At 47.9% G+C, this 19,072-nt stretch overlaps 1 protein-coding gene across 1 annotated transcript in view; it reads left to right on the top strand.

Moving 5' to 3' along the window:
* Positions 1–18,584, top strand: part of CYP26B1 (cytochrome P450 family 26 subfamily B member 1) — a 49,893-nt gene extending 31,309 nt beyond the window's left edge. The window contains exons 4-6 of the mRNA XM_060779519.2: positions 2,992–3,147; positions 4,971–5,252; positions 17,944–18,584. Coding sequence (XP_060635502.1) covers positions 2,992–3,147; positions 4,971–5,252; positions 17,944–18,336 — 831 coding nt within the window. The 3' untranslated portion in view covers positions 18,337–18,584. The remainder of the gene's footprint in view (positions 1–2,991; positions 3,148–4,970; positions 5,253–17,943) is intronic.
* Positions 18,585–19,072: the final 488 nt, after the last annotated feature.

The following is a 19,072-nucleotide window of genomic DNA, read 5'->3' as shown; positions in this document are numbered from 1 at the left end:
AGGGGTCAGGGACTTGGTCTCAAACATTTCTTGCAGCAGATGCTTGATTTGAGGACCAAACCTGGTTGAGAAGTAGTGATGCCATAGAGATGCCAATGATGCATCAGAGTTGCTTATCATAGAATCCTAGAATCAAAGAGTTGGAAGAGACCTCCTGGGCCATCATCCAGTCCAACCCCATTCTGCCAAGAAGCAGGAATATTGCATTCAAATCACCCCCGACAGATGGCCATCCAGCCTCTGCTTAAAAGCCTCCAAAGAAGGAGCCTCCACCACACTCCGGGGCAGAGAGTTCCACTGCTGAACGGCTCTCACAGTCAGGAAGTTCTTCCTAATGTTCAGGTGGAATCTCCTCTCTTGTAGTTTGAAGCCATTGTTCCGCGTCCTAGTCTCCAAGGAAGCAGAAAACAAGCTTGCTCCCTCCTCCTCCCTGTGGCTTCCTCTCACATATTTATCCATGGCTATCATATCTCCTCTCAGCCTTCTCTTCTTCAGGCTAAACATGCCCAGTTCCCTAAGCCGCTCCTCATAGGGCTTGTTCTCCAGACCCTTGATCATTTTAGTCGCCCTCCTCTGGACACATTCCAGCTTGTCTCCTCTGGACACATTCCAGCTTAGCCCTCTTCCACACAGCGGAATAAAATCCCACATTGTCTGCTTTGAGCTTGAATATGTGGCAGTGTGGACTCAGATAACCCAGTTCAAAGCAGATATTGTGGACGATCTGCCTTGATATTCTGGGTTATATGGCTGTGTGAAAGGAATGGGACCCTAGTCAGATCGAAAGAGCCCCTTCCAGATGCAGATGGCAATACTGTTGCACCTCGGCTAGGGCTCACCTTGCTCAAGCACTCACCAGGAAGCCAAAAGTAAGAATAAACAGTTTATTGAAAAAGCACACCCAGTAAAAGAGTAAAGAATCCAAATTGGTAAGATAGAAGGAGTCCCAAAAACCAGTGATAAATCCCCAATGCAAAGGTGAAAGCATGAACATAAATCCAAGAAGCAGGGAAAAATCATGAGCTTGAATAATCCAAAAGACAAGGAATAAAGCATCAACTTGAGCAATCCAAGAATCAAAGAACAATACATGAGCTTAAGCTTATGGTAAAATCCCCAAGACTTAAAGCAAAACTTGACCAGGATATGGCTTAAAGCGAGAACCAAGGCAAGAGTTCCGTGCTCTATCTGCTACGTTCTGAAAACCAAAAGCCATTATTTGTCTAATTAAGGACAGCAAAGCATGAAAGCATTGCTTCGACCTTGAGTAGTCCCTCTCGGTCTCACTTTCCCATAGCCTGGATTGCACCTGGAATTCTTCCCCCGCAGAAGCAGCCTTGATTCTCTAGCTAACCTACCTTCCTGCCTGTCAGCTTCCAAAACAGTTTCGTTTTCACACAGAGAATCCCCCAAATCCCCCTCCATTCTCCCAACCAAGGAATCACCATCCACTTCTAACATCCCCTCTGTCTGAGCATCTCCAGAAGCATCAGGCCTTGCAGGCCCTGCACCCCCAAACCCCTCATCCACATCATAGAATCACAGAATCAAAGAGACCTCATGGGCCATCCAGTCCAACCCCATTCTGCCAAGAAACAGGAATATTGCATTCAAAGCAACCCCTGACAGATGGCCATCCAGCTCTGTTTAAAAGCTTCCAAAGAAGGAGCCTCCACCACACTCCGGGGCAGAGAGTTCCACTGCTGAACGGCTCTCACAGTCCGGAAGTTCTTCCTCATGTTCAGGTGGAATCTCCTTTCTTGTAGTTTGAAGCCATTGTTCCTTGTCCTAATCTCCATGGAAGCAGAAAACAAGTTCGTTCCCTCCTCCCTAGGACTTCCCCTTACATATTTATACCTGGCCCTCATCATGTCTCCTCTCAGTCTTCTCTTCTTCAGGCTAAACATGCCCAGCTCCTTAAGCCGCTCCTCATAGGGCTTGTTCGCCAGACCCTTGATCATTTTAGTCGCCCTCCCCTGGACACATTCCAGCTTGTCAATATCTCTCTTGAATTGTGGTGCCCAGAATTGGACACAATATTCCAGGTGTGGTCTAACCAAGGCGGAATAGAGCATGGGGAGCATGACTTCCCTGGATCTAGACACTAGGCTCCTCTTGATGCAGGCCAAAATCCCATTGGCTTTTTTTGCTGCCACATCACATTGTTGGCTCATGTTTAACTTCTTGTCCATGAGGACTCCAAGATCTTTTTCACACGTACTGCTCTCGAGCCAGGCCTCATCGTCCCCCATTCTGTCGCTTTGCATTTTGTTTTTTCTGCCTAAGTGGAGTATCTTGCATTTGTCACTGATGAACTTCATTTTGTTAGTTTTGGCCCATCATCTCTCTAATCCGTCAAGATCGTTTTGACTTCTGCTCCTGTCCTCTGGAGTCTTGGCTCTCCTTCCCAATTTGGTGTCATCTGCAAACTTGATGATCCTGCCTTCAAACCCTTCATCTAAGTCATTAATAAAGATCCTGAACAGGACCAGGCTAGGACGGAACCCTCCTGATGGCACTCTACTCGTCACTTCTTTCCAGGATGAAGAGGAGGAAGCCTTGGGGAGAATCACCCTCTGGTTTCGTCCATTTAACCAATTCCAGATCCACCTCACCGTAGTTTTGCCTAGACCACATAGGACTGGTTTCCTTGCCAGAAGGTCACCTTCAGCTGGCTGAGCTTCAACAAATAGTAGAGGGACCAAGGTTCTTTTTGGGCTTACCCAATGCAATACAATACAACACAATACAATGCAAACCCATGGGTCCACAACTGCTGGGTGGCTCTCATTCAGAGCCACTGACAATGTGTTTTGCTCTTTCTATATTTGAGGTGCATCAGCCAGGGATCGTCCTACCAGAAAGAAACATCTGATAGAGAAGGAGAGCTGTTCTGTTGACTTTGCAATTTTGGGCATTGCTGCTTTGCAGAAAGCTGTTCCATCTTTTTGAACTAATATATCTATATATTCCCTTTTCTCTCTTTTGCAGGGCATCCGTGCTCGAGAGGCGTTGCAGAAGGGCCTGGAGAAAGCTATCCGTGAAAAACTGCAAAACACGCAGGGCAAGGACTACTCGGATGCCCTGGATATGCTTATCGAGAGTGGCAAAGAACACGGCAAGGAATTAACAATGCAGGAACTGAAGGTACGGGAGAACTGGCTCAGCAGAGGAGGCCTGAAGTTCTGTTCAGTACCACTAGGGGCACTAGACTAATTATTGCATGCAAAGAATCATAGAATCATAGAATCAAAGAGTTGGAAGAGATCTCATGGGCCATCCAGTCCAACCCCTTTCTGCCAAGAAGCAGGAATATTACATTCAAATCACCCCTGACAAATGGCCATCCAGCCTCTGCTTAAAAGCTTCCAAAGAAGGAGCCTCCACCACACTCCAGGGCAGAGAGTTCCACTGCTGAACGGCTCTCACAGTCAGGAAGTTCTTCCTTGTGTTCAGATGGAATCTCCTCTCATGTAGTTTGAAGCCATTGTTCCCTTGCGTCCTAGTCTCCAAGGAAGCAGAAAACAAGCTTGCTCCCTCCTCCCTGTGGCTTCCTCTCACATATTTGTACATGGCTATCATATCTCCTCTCAGCCTTCTCTTCTTCAGGCTAAACATGTCCAGTTCCCTAAGCCGCTCCTCATAGGGCTTGTTCTCCAGACCCTTGAAAACCCAATCGATGGCGCTTTCATTGTGGAATGAATGCTGGTTCACACCACTTAGAATCATAGAATCAAAGAGTTGGAAGAGACCTCATGGGCCATCCAGTCCAACCCATTGCCAAGAAGCAGGAATATTGCATTCAAATCACCCCTGACAGATGGCCATCCAGCCTCTTGAATTGCCATGGCTCAATGCTATGGAATCCTAGAAGATGTAACTTTGCGAGACCTTCAGCCTTCTCTGCCAAAGAGTGCTGGTACCTCACTAACTACAATTCCCATGAATCCTTTCGATTGAGCTGAACTAGAGTAGACCCATTGAATCCATTGTTGAGTCAACCCATGGGTTAAATCATTGATTGGGTCTGACCATGGCATTTCAGCCATTCAGTCCAACATGAATTGGCAAATTAGAATTGTAGAGTTGGAGAAAATCACAAGCGTCATTCAGTCCAGCCCCATATGGAATGTTATGATTATTTGGAGGGAAGCTGAAGGAATATGATCCAAGTAAAGGAAGTCCTCGTGGACAACAAGTTAAACATGAGCCAACAATGTGATGTGATGGCAAAAAAGCCAATGGGATTTTGGCCTGCATCAATAGGAGCATAGTGTCTAGATCTAGGGAAGTAATGCTACCCCTCTATTCTGCTCTGGTTAGACCACATCTGGAATATTGTGTCCAATTCTGGGCACCACAATTCAAGAGAGATATTGACTCTAAGCTGGAATGTGTCCAGAGGAGGGCGACTCAAATGATCAAGGGTCTGGAGAACAAGCCCTATGAGGAGCGGCTTAAGGAGCTGGGCATGTTTGGCCTGAAGAAGAGAAGGCTGAGAAGAGATATGATAGCCATGTATAAATATGTGAGAGGAAGCCACAGGGAGGAGGAGGGAGCAAGCTTCCTTTCTGCTTCCTTGGAGACTAGGACGCGGAACAATGGCTTCAAACTACAAGAGAGGAGATTCCATCTGAACACGAGGAAGAACTTCCTGACTGTGAGAGCCGTTCAGCAGTGGAACTCTCTGCCCCGGAGTGTGGTGGAGGCTCCTTCTTTGGAAGCTTTTAAACAGAGGCTGGATGGCCATCTGTCAGGGGTGCTTTGAATGCAATATTCCTGCTTCTTGGCAGAATGGGGTTGGACTGGATGACCCATGAGGTCTCTTCCAACTCTTTGATTATATGATTCTATGAAGTTCCTGAAATCTATGCTTTGGAAGGGAAAGCAGGTTTAGATCCATGTTCCTGGACAGGGTGTTTCCATGGTAGCCCTCACTGTCGTAACCTGTGGTCCTCCTTTCCTTTTAGGATGGTACCCTTGAGCTGATCTTTGCTGCCTACGCGACCACAGCCAGCGCCAGCACATCCCTGATCATGCAGCTCCTGAAGCACCCAGCTGTCCTAGAGAAGCTCCGAGAAGAGCTGAGGAGCAAGGGCATTCTTCACAACGGCTGCCTCTGTGAGGGCTCTCTCCAACTGGACACCATCAACAGCCTCCATTACCTGGACTGTGTCATCAAGGAGGTCCTGCGCCTCTTCACCCCGATCTCCGGCGGGTACCGGACCGTCCTGCAGACCTTTGAGCTGGACGTGAGTAAAAATCCCCACCTTCTGCCTCCTCCACACATTTTTCACTTGAGGAAAGGGGTCTAGAATGTGCTCTGATTTGGTTCCAGCACATGGGGGGAAACTCAGAACTCAATGCCAGAGCACATGCATTGCATATGTGTTGACATTCATGTGTTTCTGTGACTTATTGTGGAACAGGGATGGAAACCATGTGGTCCCCCAGATGGGAATGGACTGCAACTTCCATCATTCCTACCCAGCACAGATGGGGAAAACTGGAAGTTCTAGACCAACAACATCCATACAATTGCACACTCTCATCATAAAATCATAGGGATCCTAACGTCCATGCAGCCCAGTGCCATCAGGGCAGAAATCCACAACTGAAGCACAGCTGGAGGAAGCCTATCCAAGACCTACAAAGAAGGAGAGTCCACCATCCTCAGAGGCAGTCCATTCCACTATAGAGCAAGTCCTACCATGAAGAAGTTCTTCCTAAGCTTTAGATTGAATCTCTTCTGGCATTTGAATCCTTGGCTGCATTGTGTCCTAGAGCCTCACCTGCTTAGTAGAGCCTGACCTGCTCCACTGGCATGCCCTCCAAAACCCCAAGCAGATGCCAAAGTCGGGTTTGGTGGAGTTCCTTGTTACCACTAAACCATAATGTTTGTTGCTGTTAACTTGCATCAAGTATTTGACTTATGGTGACCCTATGAACGAGAACCTAGGGTTTGGTGGAGCTCCTTGTTACCACTAAACCATAACGTTTGTTATTGTTGTTAACTTGAACTAAGTCTTTGACTTATGGTGACCCTATGAACGAGAGCCCTTCAAGTCACCCTATCATCCACAACCCAGCTCAGGTCTTCCAAAGTCAGGGAAGCCATGGTTAGTTGCATCCATTTATCTGGAATGGAGTCTTCATTCTCTTTTCCCGCTGCCTTCCACCTTTTCAAGTATTCTTGTATTTAGGTATTCAAACTACAAGAAAGGAGATTCCATCTGAACGTTAGGAAGCACATCCTGACTGTGAGAGCTGTTCAGCAGTGGAACTCTCTGCACTGGAGTGTGGTAGAGGCTCCTTCTTTGGAAGCTTTTAAACAGAGTCTGGATGGCCATCTGTCGGGGGTGCTTTGAATGCAATTTTCCTGCTTCTTGGATGGAGGTTGGACTGGATGGCCCATGAAGTCTCCTCCAACTCTATGACTCTATGATTCTAGATCATGTCTTCTCATGATGCGTCCAAAGCATGACCATTTCAGTTTAGTCCTCTTGACTTCTATGGAGAGTTGAAGTGGCCCATGAGGTCTCTTCCAACTCTATGACTCTATGATTCTAGATCATGTCTTCTCATGATGCATCCAAAGCATGACCATTTCAGTTTAGTCCTCTTGACTTCTATGGAGAGTTGAAGTGGCCCATGAGGTCTCTTCCAACTCTATGACTCTATGATTCTAGATCATGTCTTCTCGTGATGCGTCCAAAGCACGACCATTTCAGTTTAGTCCTCTTGACTTCTATGGAGAGTTGAAGTGGCCCATGAGGTCTCTTCCAACTCTAGGATTCTATGATTCTAGATCATGTCTTCTCGTGATGTGTCCAAAGCATGACCATTTCAGTTTAGTCCTCTTGACTTCTATGGAGAGTTGAAGTGGCCCATGAGGTCTCTTCCAACTCTATGACTCTATGATTCTGGGTCGTGTCTTCTCATGATGTGTCCAAAGCACGACCATTTCAGTTTAGTCCTCTTGACTTCTATGGAGAGTTGAAGTGGCCCATGAGGTCTCTTCCAACTCTATGACTCTATGATTCTAGATCATGTCTTCTCATGATGCATCCAAAGCATGACCATTTCAGTTTAGTCCTCTTGACTTCTATGGAGAGTTGAAGTGGCCCATGAGGTCTCTTCCAACTCTATGACTCTACGATTCTAGATCATGTCTTCTCTTGATGCATCCAAAGCACGACCATTTCAGTTTAGTCCTCTTGACTTCTATGGAGAGTTGAAGTGGCCCATGAGGTCTCTTCCAACTCTATGACTCTATGATTCTAGATCATGTCTTCTCATGATGCATCCAAAGCATGACCATTTCAGTTTAGTCCTCTTGACTTCTATGGAGAGTTGAAGTGGCCCATGAGGTCTCTTCCAACTCTATGACTCTACGATTCTAGATCATGTCTTCTCTTGATGCATCCAAAGCACGACCATTTCAGTTTAGTCCTCTTGACTTCTATGGAGAGTTGAAGTGGCCCATGAGGTCTCTTCCAACTCTATGACTCTATGATTCTAGATCATGTCTTCTCATGATGCATCCAAAGCATGACCATTTCAGTTTAGTCCTCTTGACTTCTATGGAGAGTTGAAGTGGCCCATGAGGTCTCTTCCAACTCTATGACTCTACGATTCTAGATCATGTCTTCTCATGATGCATCCAAAGCACGACCATTTCAGTTTAGTCCTCTTGACTTCTATGGAGAGTTGAAGTGGCCCATGAGGTCTCTTCCAACTCTAGGATTCTATGATTCTAGATCATGTCTTCTCATGATGCGTCCAAAGCATGACCATTTCAGTTTAGTCCTCTTGACTTCTATGGAGAGTTGAAGTGGCCCATGAGGTCTCTTCCAACTCTAGGATTCTATGATTCTAGATCATGTCTTCTCATGATGCGTCCAAAGCACGACCATTTCAGTTTAGTCCTCTTGACTTCTATGGAGAGTTGGAGTTCAATTATGTGCCTTCAAGTCATTTTTGACTTATGGCGTCCGGACAACGAACCTATCCCAAGTTTTTCTGGGGCTGAGAGTGTGTGACTTACTCAACATCTCCGAATAGGCTTCCGTGGCTGAAGGAAGACTCCTTCCTTTGCCTTGCAGAACTCTCTTCCAAACCCAGCCTTGCTTTTCTTCTTATCCATTTCCTTCACTCTTGCAACCACATGTTGAAATTGGAAACACCACATCCTCAGACATTCCTGACTTTGGCCTTTAAAGATACCAAGCACAAGAGTGCCAAATTTGGAGGCTTTTAAGCAGAGGCTGGATGGCCATCTTTTGGGGGTGATTTGAATGCAATATTCCTGCTTCTTGGCAGGGGGTTGGACTGGATGGCCCATGAGGTCTCTTCCAACTCTTTGATTCTAGGATTCTATGAAATTCTCCATTTCTTATATGGCATCTCCGGCCCAGAGGAATCCCTAAAAGAAGGAGTGTTGGGAAGAGCCGTTCTCCATGTCAACATTTCGGGAGAAGAATCCCTAAAATGGTCTGGAGAACAAGCCCTATGAGGAACGGCTTAGGGAACTGGTCATGTTTAGCCTGAAGAAGAGAAGGCTGAGAGGAGATAGGATAGCCATGTATAAATATGTGAGAGGAAGCCACAGGGAGGAGGGAGCAGATCAAGGGTCTGGAGAACAAGCCCTATGAGGAACGGCTTAGGGAACTGGTCATGTTTAGCCTGAAGAAGAGAAGGCTGAGAGGAGATAGGATAGCCATGTATAAATATGTGAGAGGAAGCCACAGGGAGGAGGAGGGAGCAAGCTTGTTTTCTGCTTCCCTGGAGACTAGGACGCAATGGAAGAATGGCTTCCAACTACAAGAGAGGAGATTCCATCTGAACATGAGGAAGAACTTCCTGACTGTGAGAGCTGTTCAGCAGTGGAACTCTCTGCCCCGGAGTGTGGTGGAGGCTCCTTCTTTGGAAGCATTTAAGCAGAGGCTGGATGGCCATCTGTCAGGGGTGATTTGAATGCAATATTCCTGCTTCTTGGCAGAATGGGGTTGGACTGGATGGCCCATGAGGTCTCTTCCAACTCTTTGATTCTATGATTCTAAGGAGTGTTGGGAAGAGCCGTTCTCCATGTCAACATTTCGGGGTGCGGGTCTTGTTGACAACCCGTAACAAATGGTTGCAGGCAGGAAATCTGAGGAAGGATGAGAGGCGGGAAGGTTCGGTCCAGATGTCTGGACGACGAGGGGATTACTCACGATGAGCAGATGGAAGATTCGGCTCATGGAGTAGGATCGGGCGGCGCAGCTTGGCTCCATCCTTGTGCCGTGGGCTCATATCCTTTTGAACAGGATCAGCGAGTGAGAGATGCTCTGCCGCAAAGGCCGATCTCTTTCTCTTTCTTGGAACACCCCCTCTTTGCACCCAAACCGTGGTTCACCGCTTTGCCGCGCATGAGAACCGGGCTGTTGCCGCCCAAACTCTTGATCCTCGTTCAGGAAAGATGAACGACTGAGTGAGAGAACGCAACGAAAGACTTTCTCGCTCGGTCATCCTCATGGCGTCAAGTCTCCATCCTGTTGCCCTTTCGTTCTGCAACATGTTGGCTTCTCATGCGCCAAAGCCGTGACTCACATTTCGAATGCGAAGGCCAAGCTCTCTCTTGCGCTTTCTGTCCCCTCCTTGCACCTCCAGTCCATTGCCACTCTTGAAGAGCATGCCGTTGCCGCCCATCCTCTTGATCCACGTTCAGGAAAGATGAACGAACGACTGAGTAATCGAACGTAACCAAAGACTTACTCATTCAGGCATCTGTATGGTATAAGCTCCCCATCCCCGTTGCCTTTTCATGTCACAGCATTTTGGCCCCTCATTTGCAGAAGCTGTGACTCACATGCCAATTGCAAAGGCTGGACCCTCGCTCTTTATTTCTCTGCCTAGAGGTGTCCCCCTTTTTGTACCCCAAACATGATTCGCCACATTGCCAGGCACAAACATCATGCCTTGGAGATGCCGTTGCCGCCCATCCTCTTGATCCACGTTCAGGAAAGATGAACGACTGAGTAACCAAAGACTTACTCATTGAGTCATCTGTATGGCATAAGGTCCTCATCCCCTTTGCCTTTTTGTTTTGCAGCATTTTGGCCCCTCATGTGCAGAATCATAGAATCAAAGAGTTGGAAGAGACCTCATGGGCCATACAGTCCAACCCCATTCTGCCAAGAAGCAGGAATATTGCATCCAAATCACCCCTGACAGATGGCCATCCAGCCTCTGTTTCAAAGCTTCCAAAGAAGGAGCCTCCACCACACTCCGGGCAGAGAGTTCCACTGCTGAACGGCTCTCACAGTCAGGAAGTTCTTCCTCATGTTCAGGTAGAATCTCGTCTCTTGTCGTTTGAAGTCATTGTTCCATTGCGTCCTAGTCTCCAGGGAAGCAGAAAACAAGCTTGCTCCCTCCTCCCTGTGGCTTCCTCTCACATATTTATACATGGCTATCATATCTCCTTTCAGCCTTCTCTTCTTCAGGCTAAACATGCCCAGTTCCCTAAGCCGCTCCTCATAGGGCTTGTTCTCCAGACCCTTGATCATTTGAGTCGCCCTCCTCTGGACACATTCCAGAAGCTGTAACTCACATGCCAATTGCAAAGGCCGGTCCCCCGCTCTTTATTTATCTGCCTAGAGATGTCCCCTTTTTGTACCCCAAGTGTGGTTTGCCACATTGCCACACACAAACATGGCTCGGAGATGCCGTTGCCACCTATTCTGGACAACAAGTTAAACATGAGCCAACAATGTGATGTGGCGGCAAAAAAAGCCAATGGGATTTTGGCCTGCATCAATAGGAGCATAGTGTCTAGATCTAGGGAAGTCATGCTCCCCATGCTCTATTCTGCTTTGGTTAGACCACACCTGGAATATTGTGTCCAATTCTGGGCACCACAATTGAAGAGAGAGATTGACAAGCTGGAATGTGTCCAGAGGAGGGCGACTGAAATCATCAAGGGTCTGGAGAACAAGCCCTATGAGGAGCGGCTTAAGGAGCTGGGCATGTTTAGCCTGAAGAAGAGAAGGCTGAGAGGAGATATGATAGCCATGTATAAATACGCAAGAGGAAGCCACAAGGAGGAGGGAGCAGATCAAGGGTCTGGAGAACAAGTCCTATGAGGAGCAGCTTAAAGAGCTGGGCATGTTTAGCCTGAAGAAGAGAAGGCTGAGAGGAGATATGATAGCCATGGATAAATACATGAGAGGAAGCCACAGGGAGGAGGGAGCAAGCTTGTTTTCTGCTTCCCTGGAGACTAGGACACAATGGAACAATGGATTCAAACTACAAGAGAAGAGATTCCACCTGAACACGAGGAAGAACTTCCTGACTGTGAGAGCCATTCAGCCGTGGAACTCTCTGCCCCAGTGTGTGGTGGAGGCTCCTTCTTTGGAAGCTTTTAAACAGAGGCTGGGTGGCCATTTGTCAGGGGTGATTTGAATGCAATATTCCTGCTTCTTGGCAGAATGGGGTTGGACTGGATGGCCCCCGAGGTCCCTTCCATTCTATGATAGTATGAATCTATGACTAGTAGTTCTTTTGCTGCATGAGCACAGACTGCATTATCACCAGCATATTGGAGTTCTAGAACAGATGTTGTACTTCTTCTGCTGAAAGTGCACAGACGACGTTATCATCAGCGTATTGGAGTTCTAGAACAGATGTTGTACTTCTTCTGCTGAAAGTGCACAGACAACGTTATCATAGAATCATAGAATCAAAGAGTTGGAAGAGACCTCATGGGCCATCTAGTCCAACCCCATTCTGCCAAGAAGCAGGGATATTGCATTCAAATCACCCCTGACAGATGGCCACCCAGCCTCTGTTTAAAAGCTTCCAAAGAAGGAGCCTCCACCACACTCCGGGGCAGAGAGTTCCACTGGTGAACGGCTCTCACAGTCAGGAAGTTCTTCCTCATGTTCAGATGGAATTTTCTTTCTTGTAGTTTGAAGCCATTGCTCCCTTGCATCCTAGTCTCCAGGGAAGCAGAAAGGAAGCTTGCTCCCTCCTCCTCCCTGTGGCTTCCTCTCACATATTTATACATGGCTATCATTTCTCCTCTCAGCCTTCTCTTCTTCAGGCTAAACATGCCCAGCTCCTTAAGCCGCTCCTCATAGGGCTTGTTCTCCAGACCCTTGATCTGCTCCCTCCTCCTCTCTGTGGCTTCCTCTCACATATTTATACATGGCTATCATATCCCCTCTCAGCCTTCTCTTCTTCAGGCTAAACATGCCCAGCTCCTTAAGCCGCTCCTCATAGGGCTTGTTCTCCAGACCTTTTATCACTTTAGTCGCTCTCCTCTGAACACATTCCAGCTTGTCAATATCTCTCTTGAATTTTGGTGCCCAGAATTGGACACAATATTCCAGACATGAGGAACTGTATTAAGGGGTCGCGGCATTAGGAAGGTTGAGAAACACTGCTCTTGATCCTCATTCAGGAAAGATGAATGACTTGCGTGCAAGAATGCAACCAAGCACTTTGCTGACTCGGTCATCTCTTTGGCGAAAGGTCTCCATCCCCATGGATGGACGCAATGGAACAATGGCTTCAAACTACAAGAGAGGAGATTCCATCTGAACATGAGGAAGAACTTCCTGACTCTGAGAGCTGTTCAGCAGTGGAACTCTCTGCCCTGGAGTGTGGTGGAGGCTCCTTCTTTGGAAACTTTTAAACAGAGGCTGGATGGCCATCTGTCGGGGGTGGTTTGAATGCAATTTTCCTGCTTCTTGGCAGAATGGGGTTGGACTGGATGGCCCCCGAGGTCCCTTCCATTCTATGATTGTATGACTCTATGACTTGTAGTTCTTTTGCTGCATGAGCACAGACTGCATTATCATCAGCATATTGGAGTTCTAGAACAGATGTTGTACTTCTTCTGCTGAAAGTGCACAGATGACGTTATCATCAGCATATTGGAGTTCTAGAACATATGTTGTACTTCTGCTGAAAGTGCACAGACAACATTATCATAGAATCTTAGAATCATAGAATCAAAGAGTTGGAAGAGACCTCATGGGCCATCCAGTCCAACCCCATTCTGCCAAGAAGCAGGAATATTGCATTCAAATCACCCCTGACAGATGGCCATCCAGCCCCTGTTTCAAAGCTTCCAAAGAAGGAGCCTCCACCACACTCCGGGGCAGAGGGTTCCACTGCTGAACGGCTCTCACAGTCAGGAAGTTATAGAATCCTAGAATCCTAGAATCCAAGAGTTGGAAGAGACCTCATGGGCCATCCAGTCCAACCCCATTCTGCCAAGAAGCAGGAATATTGCATTCAAATCACCCCTGACAGATGGCCATCCAGCCTCTGCTTAAAAGCTTCCAAAGAAGGAGCCTCCACCACACTCCGGGGCAGAGAGTTCCACTGCTGAACGGCTCTCACAGTCAGGAAGTTCTTCCTCATGTTCTTCCTCCATCCCCATGACTCTTGGTTGGCCCCAATATGTCATTTGCCGCAGCCGTGACTCACATGCCGGCCCAACCTGCTCCTCCGATGTTTACGCGGAAGGCTGGATCACAGAACAGAGTTCGGCTCTAGACTCTGTCCTGATCCAAAGCGGCATTGCCACACATATTGGAAAACCCACAAAACCTGAGTGTTTGGGATCCGCGGCAGCCTTCTTGCCGCGTCGCCGGGCACGCTTGAAACTGGCACCCGCTCTCGTTCGGTAAAACGACACCCGAGCGGCAGCTGATCCGTCTGCCCTGCCGGGAAGCTTTGGCCTTTGGAAGCATCGAGGAGCCAGTTCTTAACCTGACACTTTATTTTTCTTCATGTCTACGGCATTTGGAGTTTCGCTTTCGGCTGGAGCCAAGGCTGGCAAAAGAGGGCTCCGTATTTGGCTGGGGTCCTGGCAAGGCCTGCGTGGCATGCACAGATGTGCTCGCTGTGTGCGTATTGCACTCCTCCTCCCTTTCTATCAACCCAACTTTGCCATCTCGATCCCTTATTTCCTAATTAGGACCACATTGCAGATGTTTCACTGCCACCCTTCGCTTTGGGCGTGGAGAGAGGGGCTTCTCAATGTCAACTCAAAGAGTTGGAGGAGACCCCAGGGGCCATCCAGTCCAGCCTCATTCTGCCAGGCAGGAAGATGGAGGGCAGTGGTTCTCAACTGCCCTAATGCTGCGGCCCCTTAATACAGTTCTCTCATGTTGTTGTGACCCCCAACCATCACATTATTTTTGTTGCTACTTCACAACTCTAATTTTGCTGCTGATATGAATTGTCATGTAAGTATCTGATATGCAGGATGTATTTTCATAGAATCATAGAATCATAGAATCAAAGAGTTGGAAGAGACCTCATGGGCCATCCAGTCCAACCCCATTCTGCCAAGAAGCAGGAATATTGCATTCAAATCACCCCTGACAGATGGCCATCCAGCCTCTGTTTAAAAGCTTCCAAAGAAGGAGCCTCCACCACACTCCGGGGCAGAGAGTTCCACTGCTGAACGGCTCTCACAGTCAGGAAGTTCTTCCTCATGTTCAGATGGAATCTCCTCTCTTGTAGTTTGGAGCCATTGTTCCATTGCGTCCTAGTCTCCAAGGAAGCAGAAAACAAGCTTGCTCCCTCCTCCCTGTGGCTTCCTCTCACATATTTATACATGGCTATCATGTCTCCTCTCAGCCTTCTCTTCTTCAGGCTAAACATGCCCAGTTCCCTAAGCCGCTCCTCATAGGGCTTGTTCTCCAGACCCTTGATCATTTTAGTCGCCCTCCTCTGGACACATTCCAGCTTGTCAATATCTCTCTTGAATTGTGGCGCCCAGAATTGGACACAATATTCCAGATGTGGTCTAACCAAAGCAGAATAGAGCATGGGGAGCATGACTTCCCTAGATCTAGACACTAGGCTCCTCTTGATGCAGGCCAAAATCCCATTGGCTTTTTTTGCCGCCACATCACATTCCTGGCTCATGTTTAACTTGTTGTCCACGAGGACTCCAAGATCTTTTTCACACGTACTGCTCTCGAGCCAGGCGTCACCCATTCTGTATCTTTGCATTTCGTTTCATTCACTGGACCAAATTCGGCACAAATGCCTGATACGCCCAAATTTGAATTCTAGTTGGGTTGAAGGGGAGATTGGTGCTGTCATTTGGGAGTTGTAGTTGCTGAGATTTATAGTCCACATACAATCAAAGAGCATTCTGAACTACACCAATGACTGAATTGAACCAGTCTTGGCACACAGAACTCCTATGACCAACAGTAAATACTGGAAGGGTTTGATAGGCATTGACCTTGAGTTTTGGAGTTGTAGTTCACCTCCATCCAGAGAGCACTGTGGACTTAAACAATGATGGATCTGGACCAAACTTGGCAGGCATACTCAAAATGCCCAAATGTGAATACTGGAGGAGGTTAGAGATAACAGACTTTGACATTTGGGAGTTGTAGTTGCTCAGATTTATAGTTCAGCTACAATCAAAGAGTTTTCGAACTTCAACAATGAGAGAACTGGGCTAAACTTCATACACAGAACCCCATGACCAACAGAAAATACTGTGTTTTCTGATGGTCTTTGGCGACCCCCTGACACCCTCTCACGACCCCCCCAGGGTCTCGACCCCAGGTTGAGAACCACTGATATAGGGAAAGCACTCCCGAAAGAATAATAGCATTCTAGAGTTGGAAGAGACCTCGTGGGCCATCCAGTCCAACCCCATTCTGCCAAGAAGCAGGAAAATCGCATTCAAAGCACCCCTGATAGATGGCCAGCCAGCCTCTGCTTAAAAGCCTCCAAAGAAGGAGCCTCCACCATACTCTGGAGCAGAGAGTTCCACTGCTGAACAGCCCTCTCTCACACACAGTTAGAACGTTCTTCCTCATGTTGAAGGTGGAATCTCCTTCTTTTCCTGTAGTTTGAAGCCATTGTTCCATTGTATTGTCGAAGGCTTTCATGGCCAGAATCACTGGGTTGTTGTAGGTTTTTTTGGGCTATATAGCCATGGTCTAGAGGCATTCTCTTCTGATGTTTCGCCTGCATTTATGACAAGCATCCTCAGACATAGTGAGGCCTGTTGGAACTAGGAAAATTGGGTTTATCTATCTGTGGAATGACCAGGGTGGGACAAAGGACTCTTGTCTGTTGGAGCTAGGTGGGAATGTTTCAACTGACCACCTTGATTAGCATATAATGACCTGATAGTGCCTAGAGCAAACTTTGTTGAGAGGTGATTAGATGTCCTTGTTTGTTTCCTCTCTGTTGTTGTGCTGTTGTAATTTTAGAGTTTTTTAATACTGGTAGCCAGATTTTGTTCATTTTCATGGTCTCTTCCTTTCTGTTGAAATTATCCACATGCTTCTTGTGGATTTCAGTGGCTTCTCTGTGTAGTCCAAGTTGGCCCATGTCTGGGCAGAATTGTGAGAAACATAGTTCAGGGTGGAGCCTTTGGAATTCTCAGTGAGAGAGGTCCTCAGCCTCCCTAAACTACATTTCCCAGAACTCTACAGATTGGCAGACGACTGTTAGGAATTGTGGGAGTTGAAGTCCAAAACACCTGGAGGGTCCAAGTTGGCCCATGCCTGGGCGGAATTGTGAGAAACGTAGTTCAGGGTGGAGCCTTTGGAATTCTCAGTGAGAGAGGTTCTCAGCTTCCCTAAACTACATTTCCCAGAACTCTATAGATTGGCAGATGACTGTTAGGAATTGTGGGAGTTGAAGTCCAAAACACCTGGAGGGCCCAAGTTGGCCCATGCCTGGGTAGAATTGTGGGAAACGTAGTTCAGGGTGGAGCCTTTGGAATTCTCAGTGAGAGAGGTCCTCAGCTTCCCTAAACTACATTTCCTACACTAAGACTATGTAAAATTATCGTTAGTCCTCGTAAATCGGATCAGATTTGTTAAATTTGTACTTACGAGGCAATATCCGACATGTGAGCATGGCCTGCACAAAAAAACTTAAGATTAAAATTTACCCAATATCTTTTTCATTTGCATTTTGTAAACCTCGGAAGCCTCCCAAGCTCAGTTTCATGTTCAGTGCAAGGAAGCAAAGCAAAGCCAAAAAGGCTGCCTTTCCTCTTTAAGTGAATGGCACCTTGCCATGAGGAGAGGGAAGCAACAGGGAGGAAGCAGAGTTCGCTGGGAAAGAGACTGAGAGAGCACAGAACTCTGGGAAATGTAGTTTGGGAAGGCAAGAAGCCCTATAGCAGAAAATGCAAAAAGCCCTGCCCTGAACTACATTTCCCACAATTCTGCTCAGCATCAGGAAGCCCCAACAGGAGAGGGGAGAGATGTGTCCCTCCGTCGCAGCCGTCACAGAGTTCCAATGAATGGTTGGATCTGCAAAGAGAAGAACGGATTGTTACAGTCGTAACAATGACAACAACAACAACAACACTTTATTTATATTCCGCCCTTCTCCCCAAGTGGAATCAGAGTGGATTACGGCATATAAACAGACACAGGCAATCATTCAATGCCTTGTTATAATGAAATACAATGAGACACATATACACAGACAAAGGCAAAGGCTTCTCCTTTCATTTCTGGCTCTGGAGGTGGTGCTCTTCGTCGGCTCTGGGGGAGGTGCTCATCTCCCTTTCCTAGCTAAGGAGCCTGCATTGTCTGTAGACTCCTCCTAGTTGTGTGGCCGGCTGCGTGGAGTGTCCTTTTGCCTTCTCGCTGAGGCGGTACTTATTGATCTACTCATATTTGCATGTTTTCAAACTGCTAGGTTAGCAGGAGCTGGAGCTAACAGTAGGAGCTCACTCTGTTTCATGGCACCTTGCAGTTCAGCAGCACAAGGGTGTAACCCATTGCGCCACTGCGACCTCCCACCAACGATACTTTGGAAACACTTTAGAGACGAAACACCGGCACTCCCAATAATGGGTTTTGAAACATTTTTTGGCTTGCACAGCCTTACTGTACCCCTTCTGGAACGGCAGCCTTTGACCTTTTCTCTTTTCCTTCTCTCTCCTTGCAGGGCTTCCAGATCCCCAAGGGCTGGAGCGTCATGTACAGCATCCGCGACACGCACGACACGGCCCCGGTCTTCAAGGACGTGGATGCCTTTGACCCGGACCGCTTTGGGAAGGAGCGCTGCGAGGACCGGGACGGGCGCTTCCACTATCTCCCCTTTGGTGGAGGGGTCAGGACCTGCCTGGGCAAGCACTTGGCCAAGCTCTTCCTCAAGGCCCTGGCCATCGAGCTGGCCAGCATGAGCCGCTTCGAGCTGGCCACCCGGACCTTCCCTCGCATCACGCTGGTGCCGGTGGTGCACCCGGTCGGCGGGCTCAAGGTCAAGTTCTTCGGACTCGACTCGAACCAGAACGAGATCTTGACCGAGACGGAAACCATGCTGGGGGCCACTGTGTGAGCCGCGTCTCCCGTTGGCTCCCCTCCCTCGGCTGCCCACAAACGGAACAGGGCCCAAAACGGCCGCCGGACCGAGCCTCTGAGACACCTTTTCCCGCAGGACGTCTTTGGGCAAAGCCTTCTCGGACAGAGATGCCAAAACTGAGGTGGCATTTGAGCGCCAGGGAGGGAGGGAAGGAGGGGTAAAGGACCTCGGGCCGTCTCCACTTTCCTTTTCCTGGGTGCAGAACGGAGAGGAGCCGTCTTCACCGCAGAACAGAAACAGTATATAAGCAACTCTGAAATGGAAGGATTTCTGCTGCAAGGAGGACCTTGCGTAACACCCCTGTGAGGCCTGGCTACTCTCTTCTCTCTGTCCTCTGTCCGGCCACGACTTCGAAAGCAACAGTGTTATTTTAGCCAGCGAGCTACCAGAGTGTTAGGGAAATAATCATCGCGATAGAAATAATGGTTTCCGAACAAATAGTGTCTCTGACAAGGGTATGCAGTTCATAGTCTCATAGAATCAATAACAACTGAATGTTAATCAATAACAATTTATTAAGTGGGATTAGCAAACGAATCGACATAATCCTAGGATCCTAGAGCTGGAGGGGACCCCCAAGGGCCATCTAGTCTCACCCCATTCTGCCATAAAGGGAGGCACGATCAAAGTCGCTCCATATTTAAACCTGGCTCTTGCGTCCTTATGCTGCTCCTCGGAGGGATTTGTAGTTCCCAGACCTTTGACCATGTTG

The sequence above is a fragment of the Anolis sagrei genome, chromosome 5 (assembly GCF_037176765.1).
Source record: "Anolis sagrei isolate rAnoSag1 chromosome 5, rAnoSag1.mat, whole genome shotgun sequence".
In the NCBI taxonomy this organism is placed as follows: Eukaryota; Metazoa; Chordata; class Lepidosauria; order Squamata; family Dactyloidae; genus Anolis; species Anolis sagrei.
This window is presented reverse-complemented; position numbering and strand designations above follow the sequence as displayed.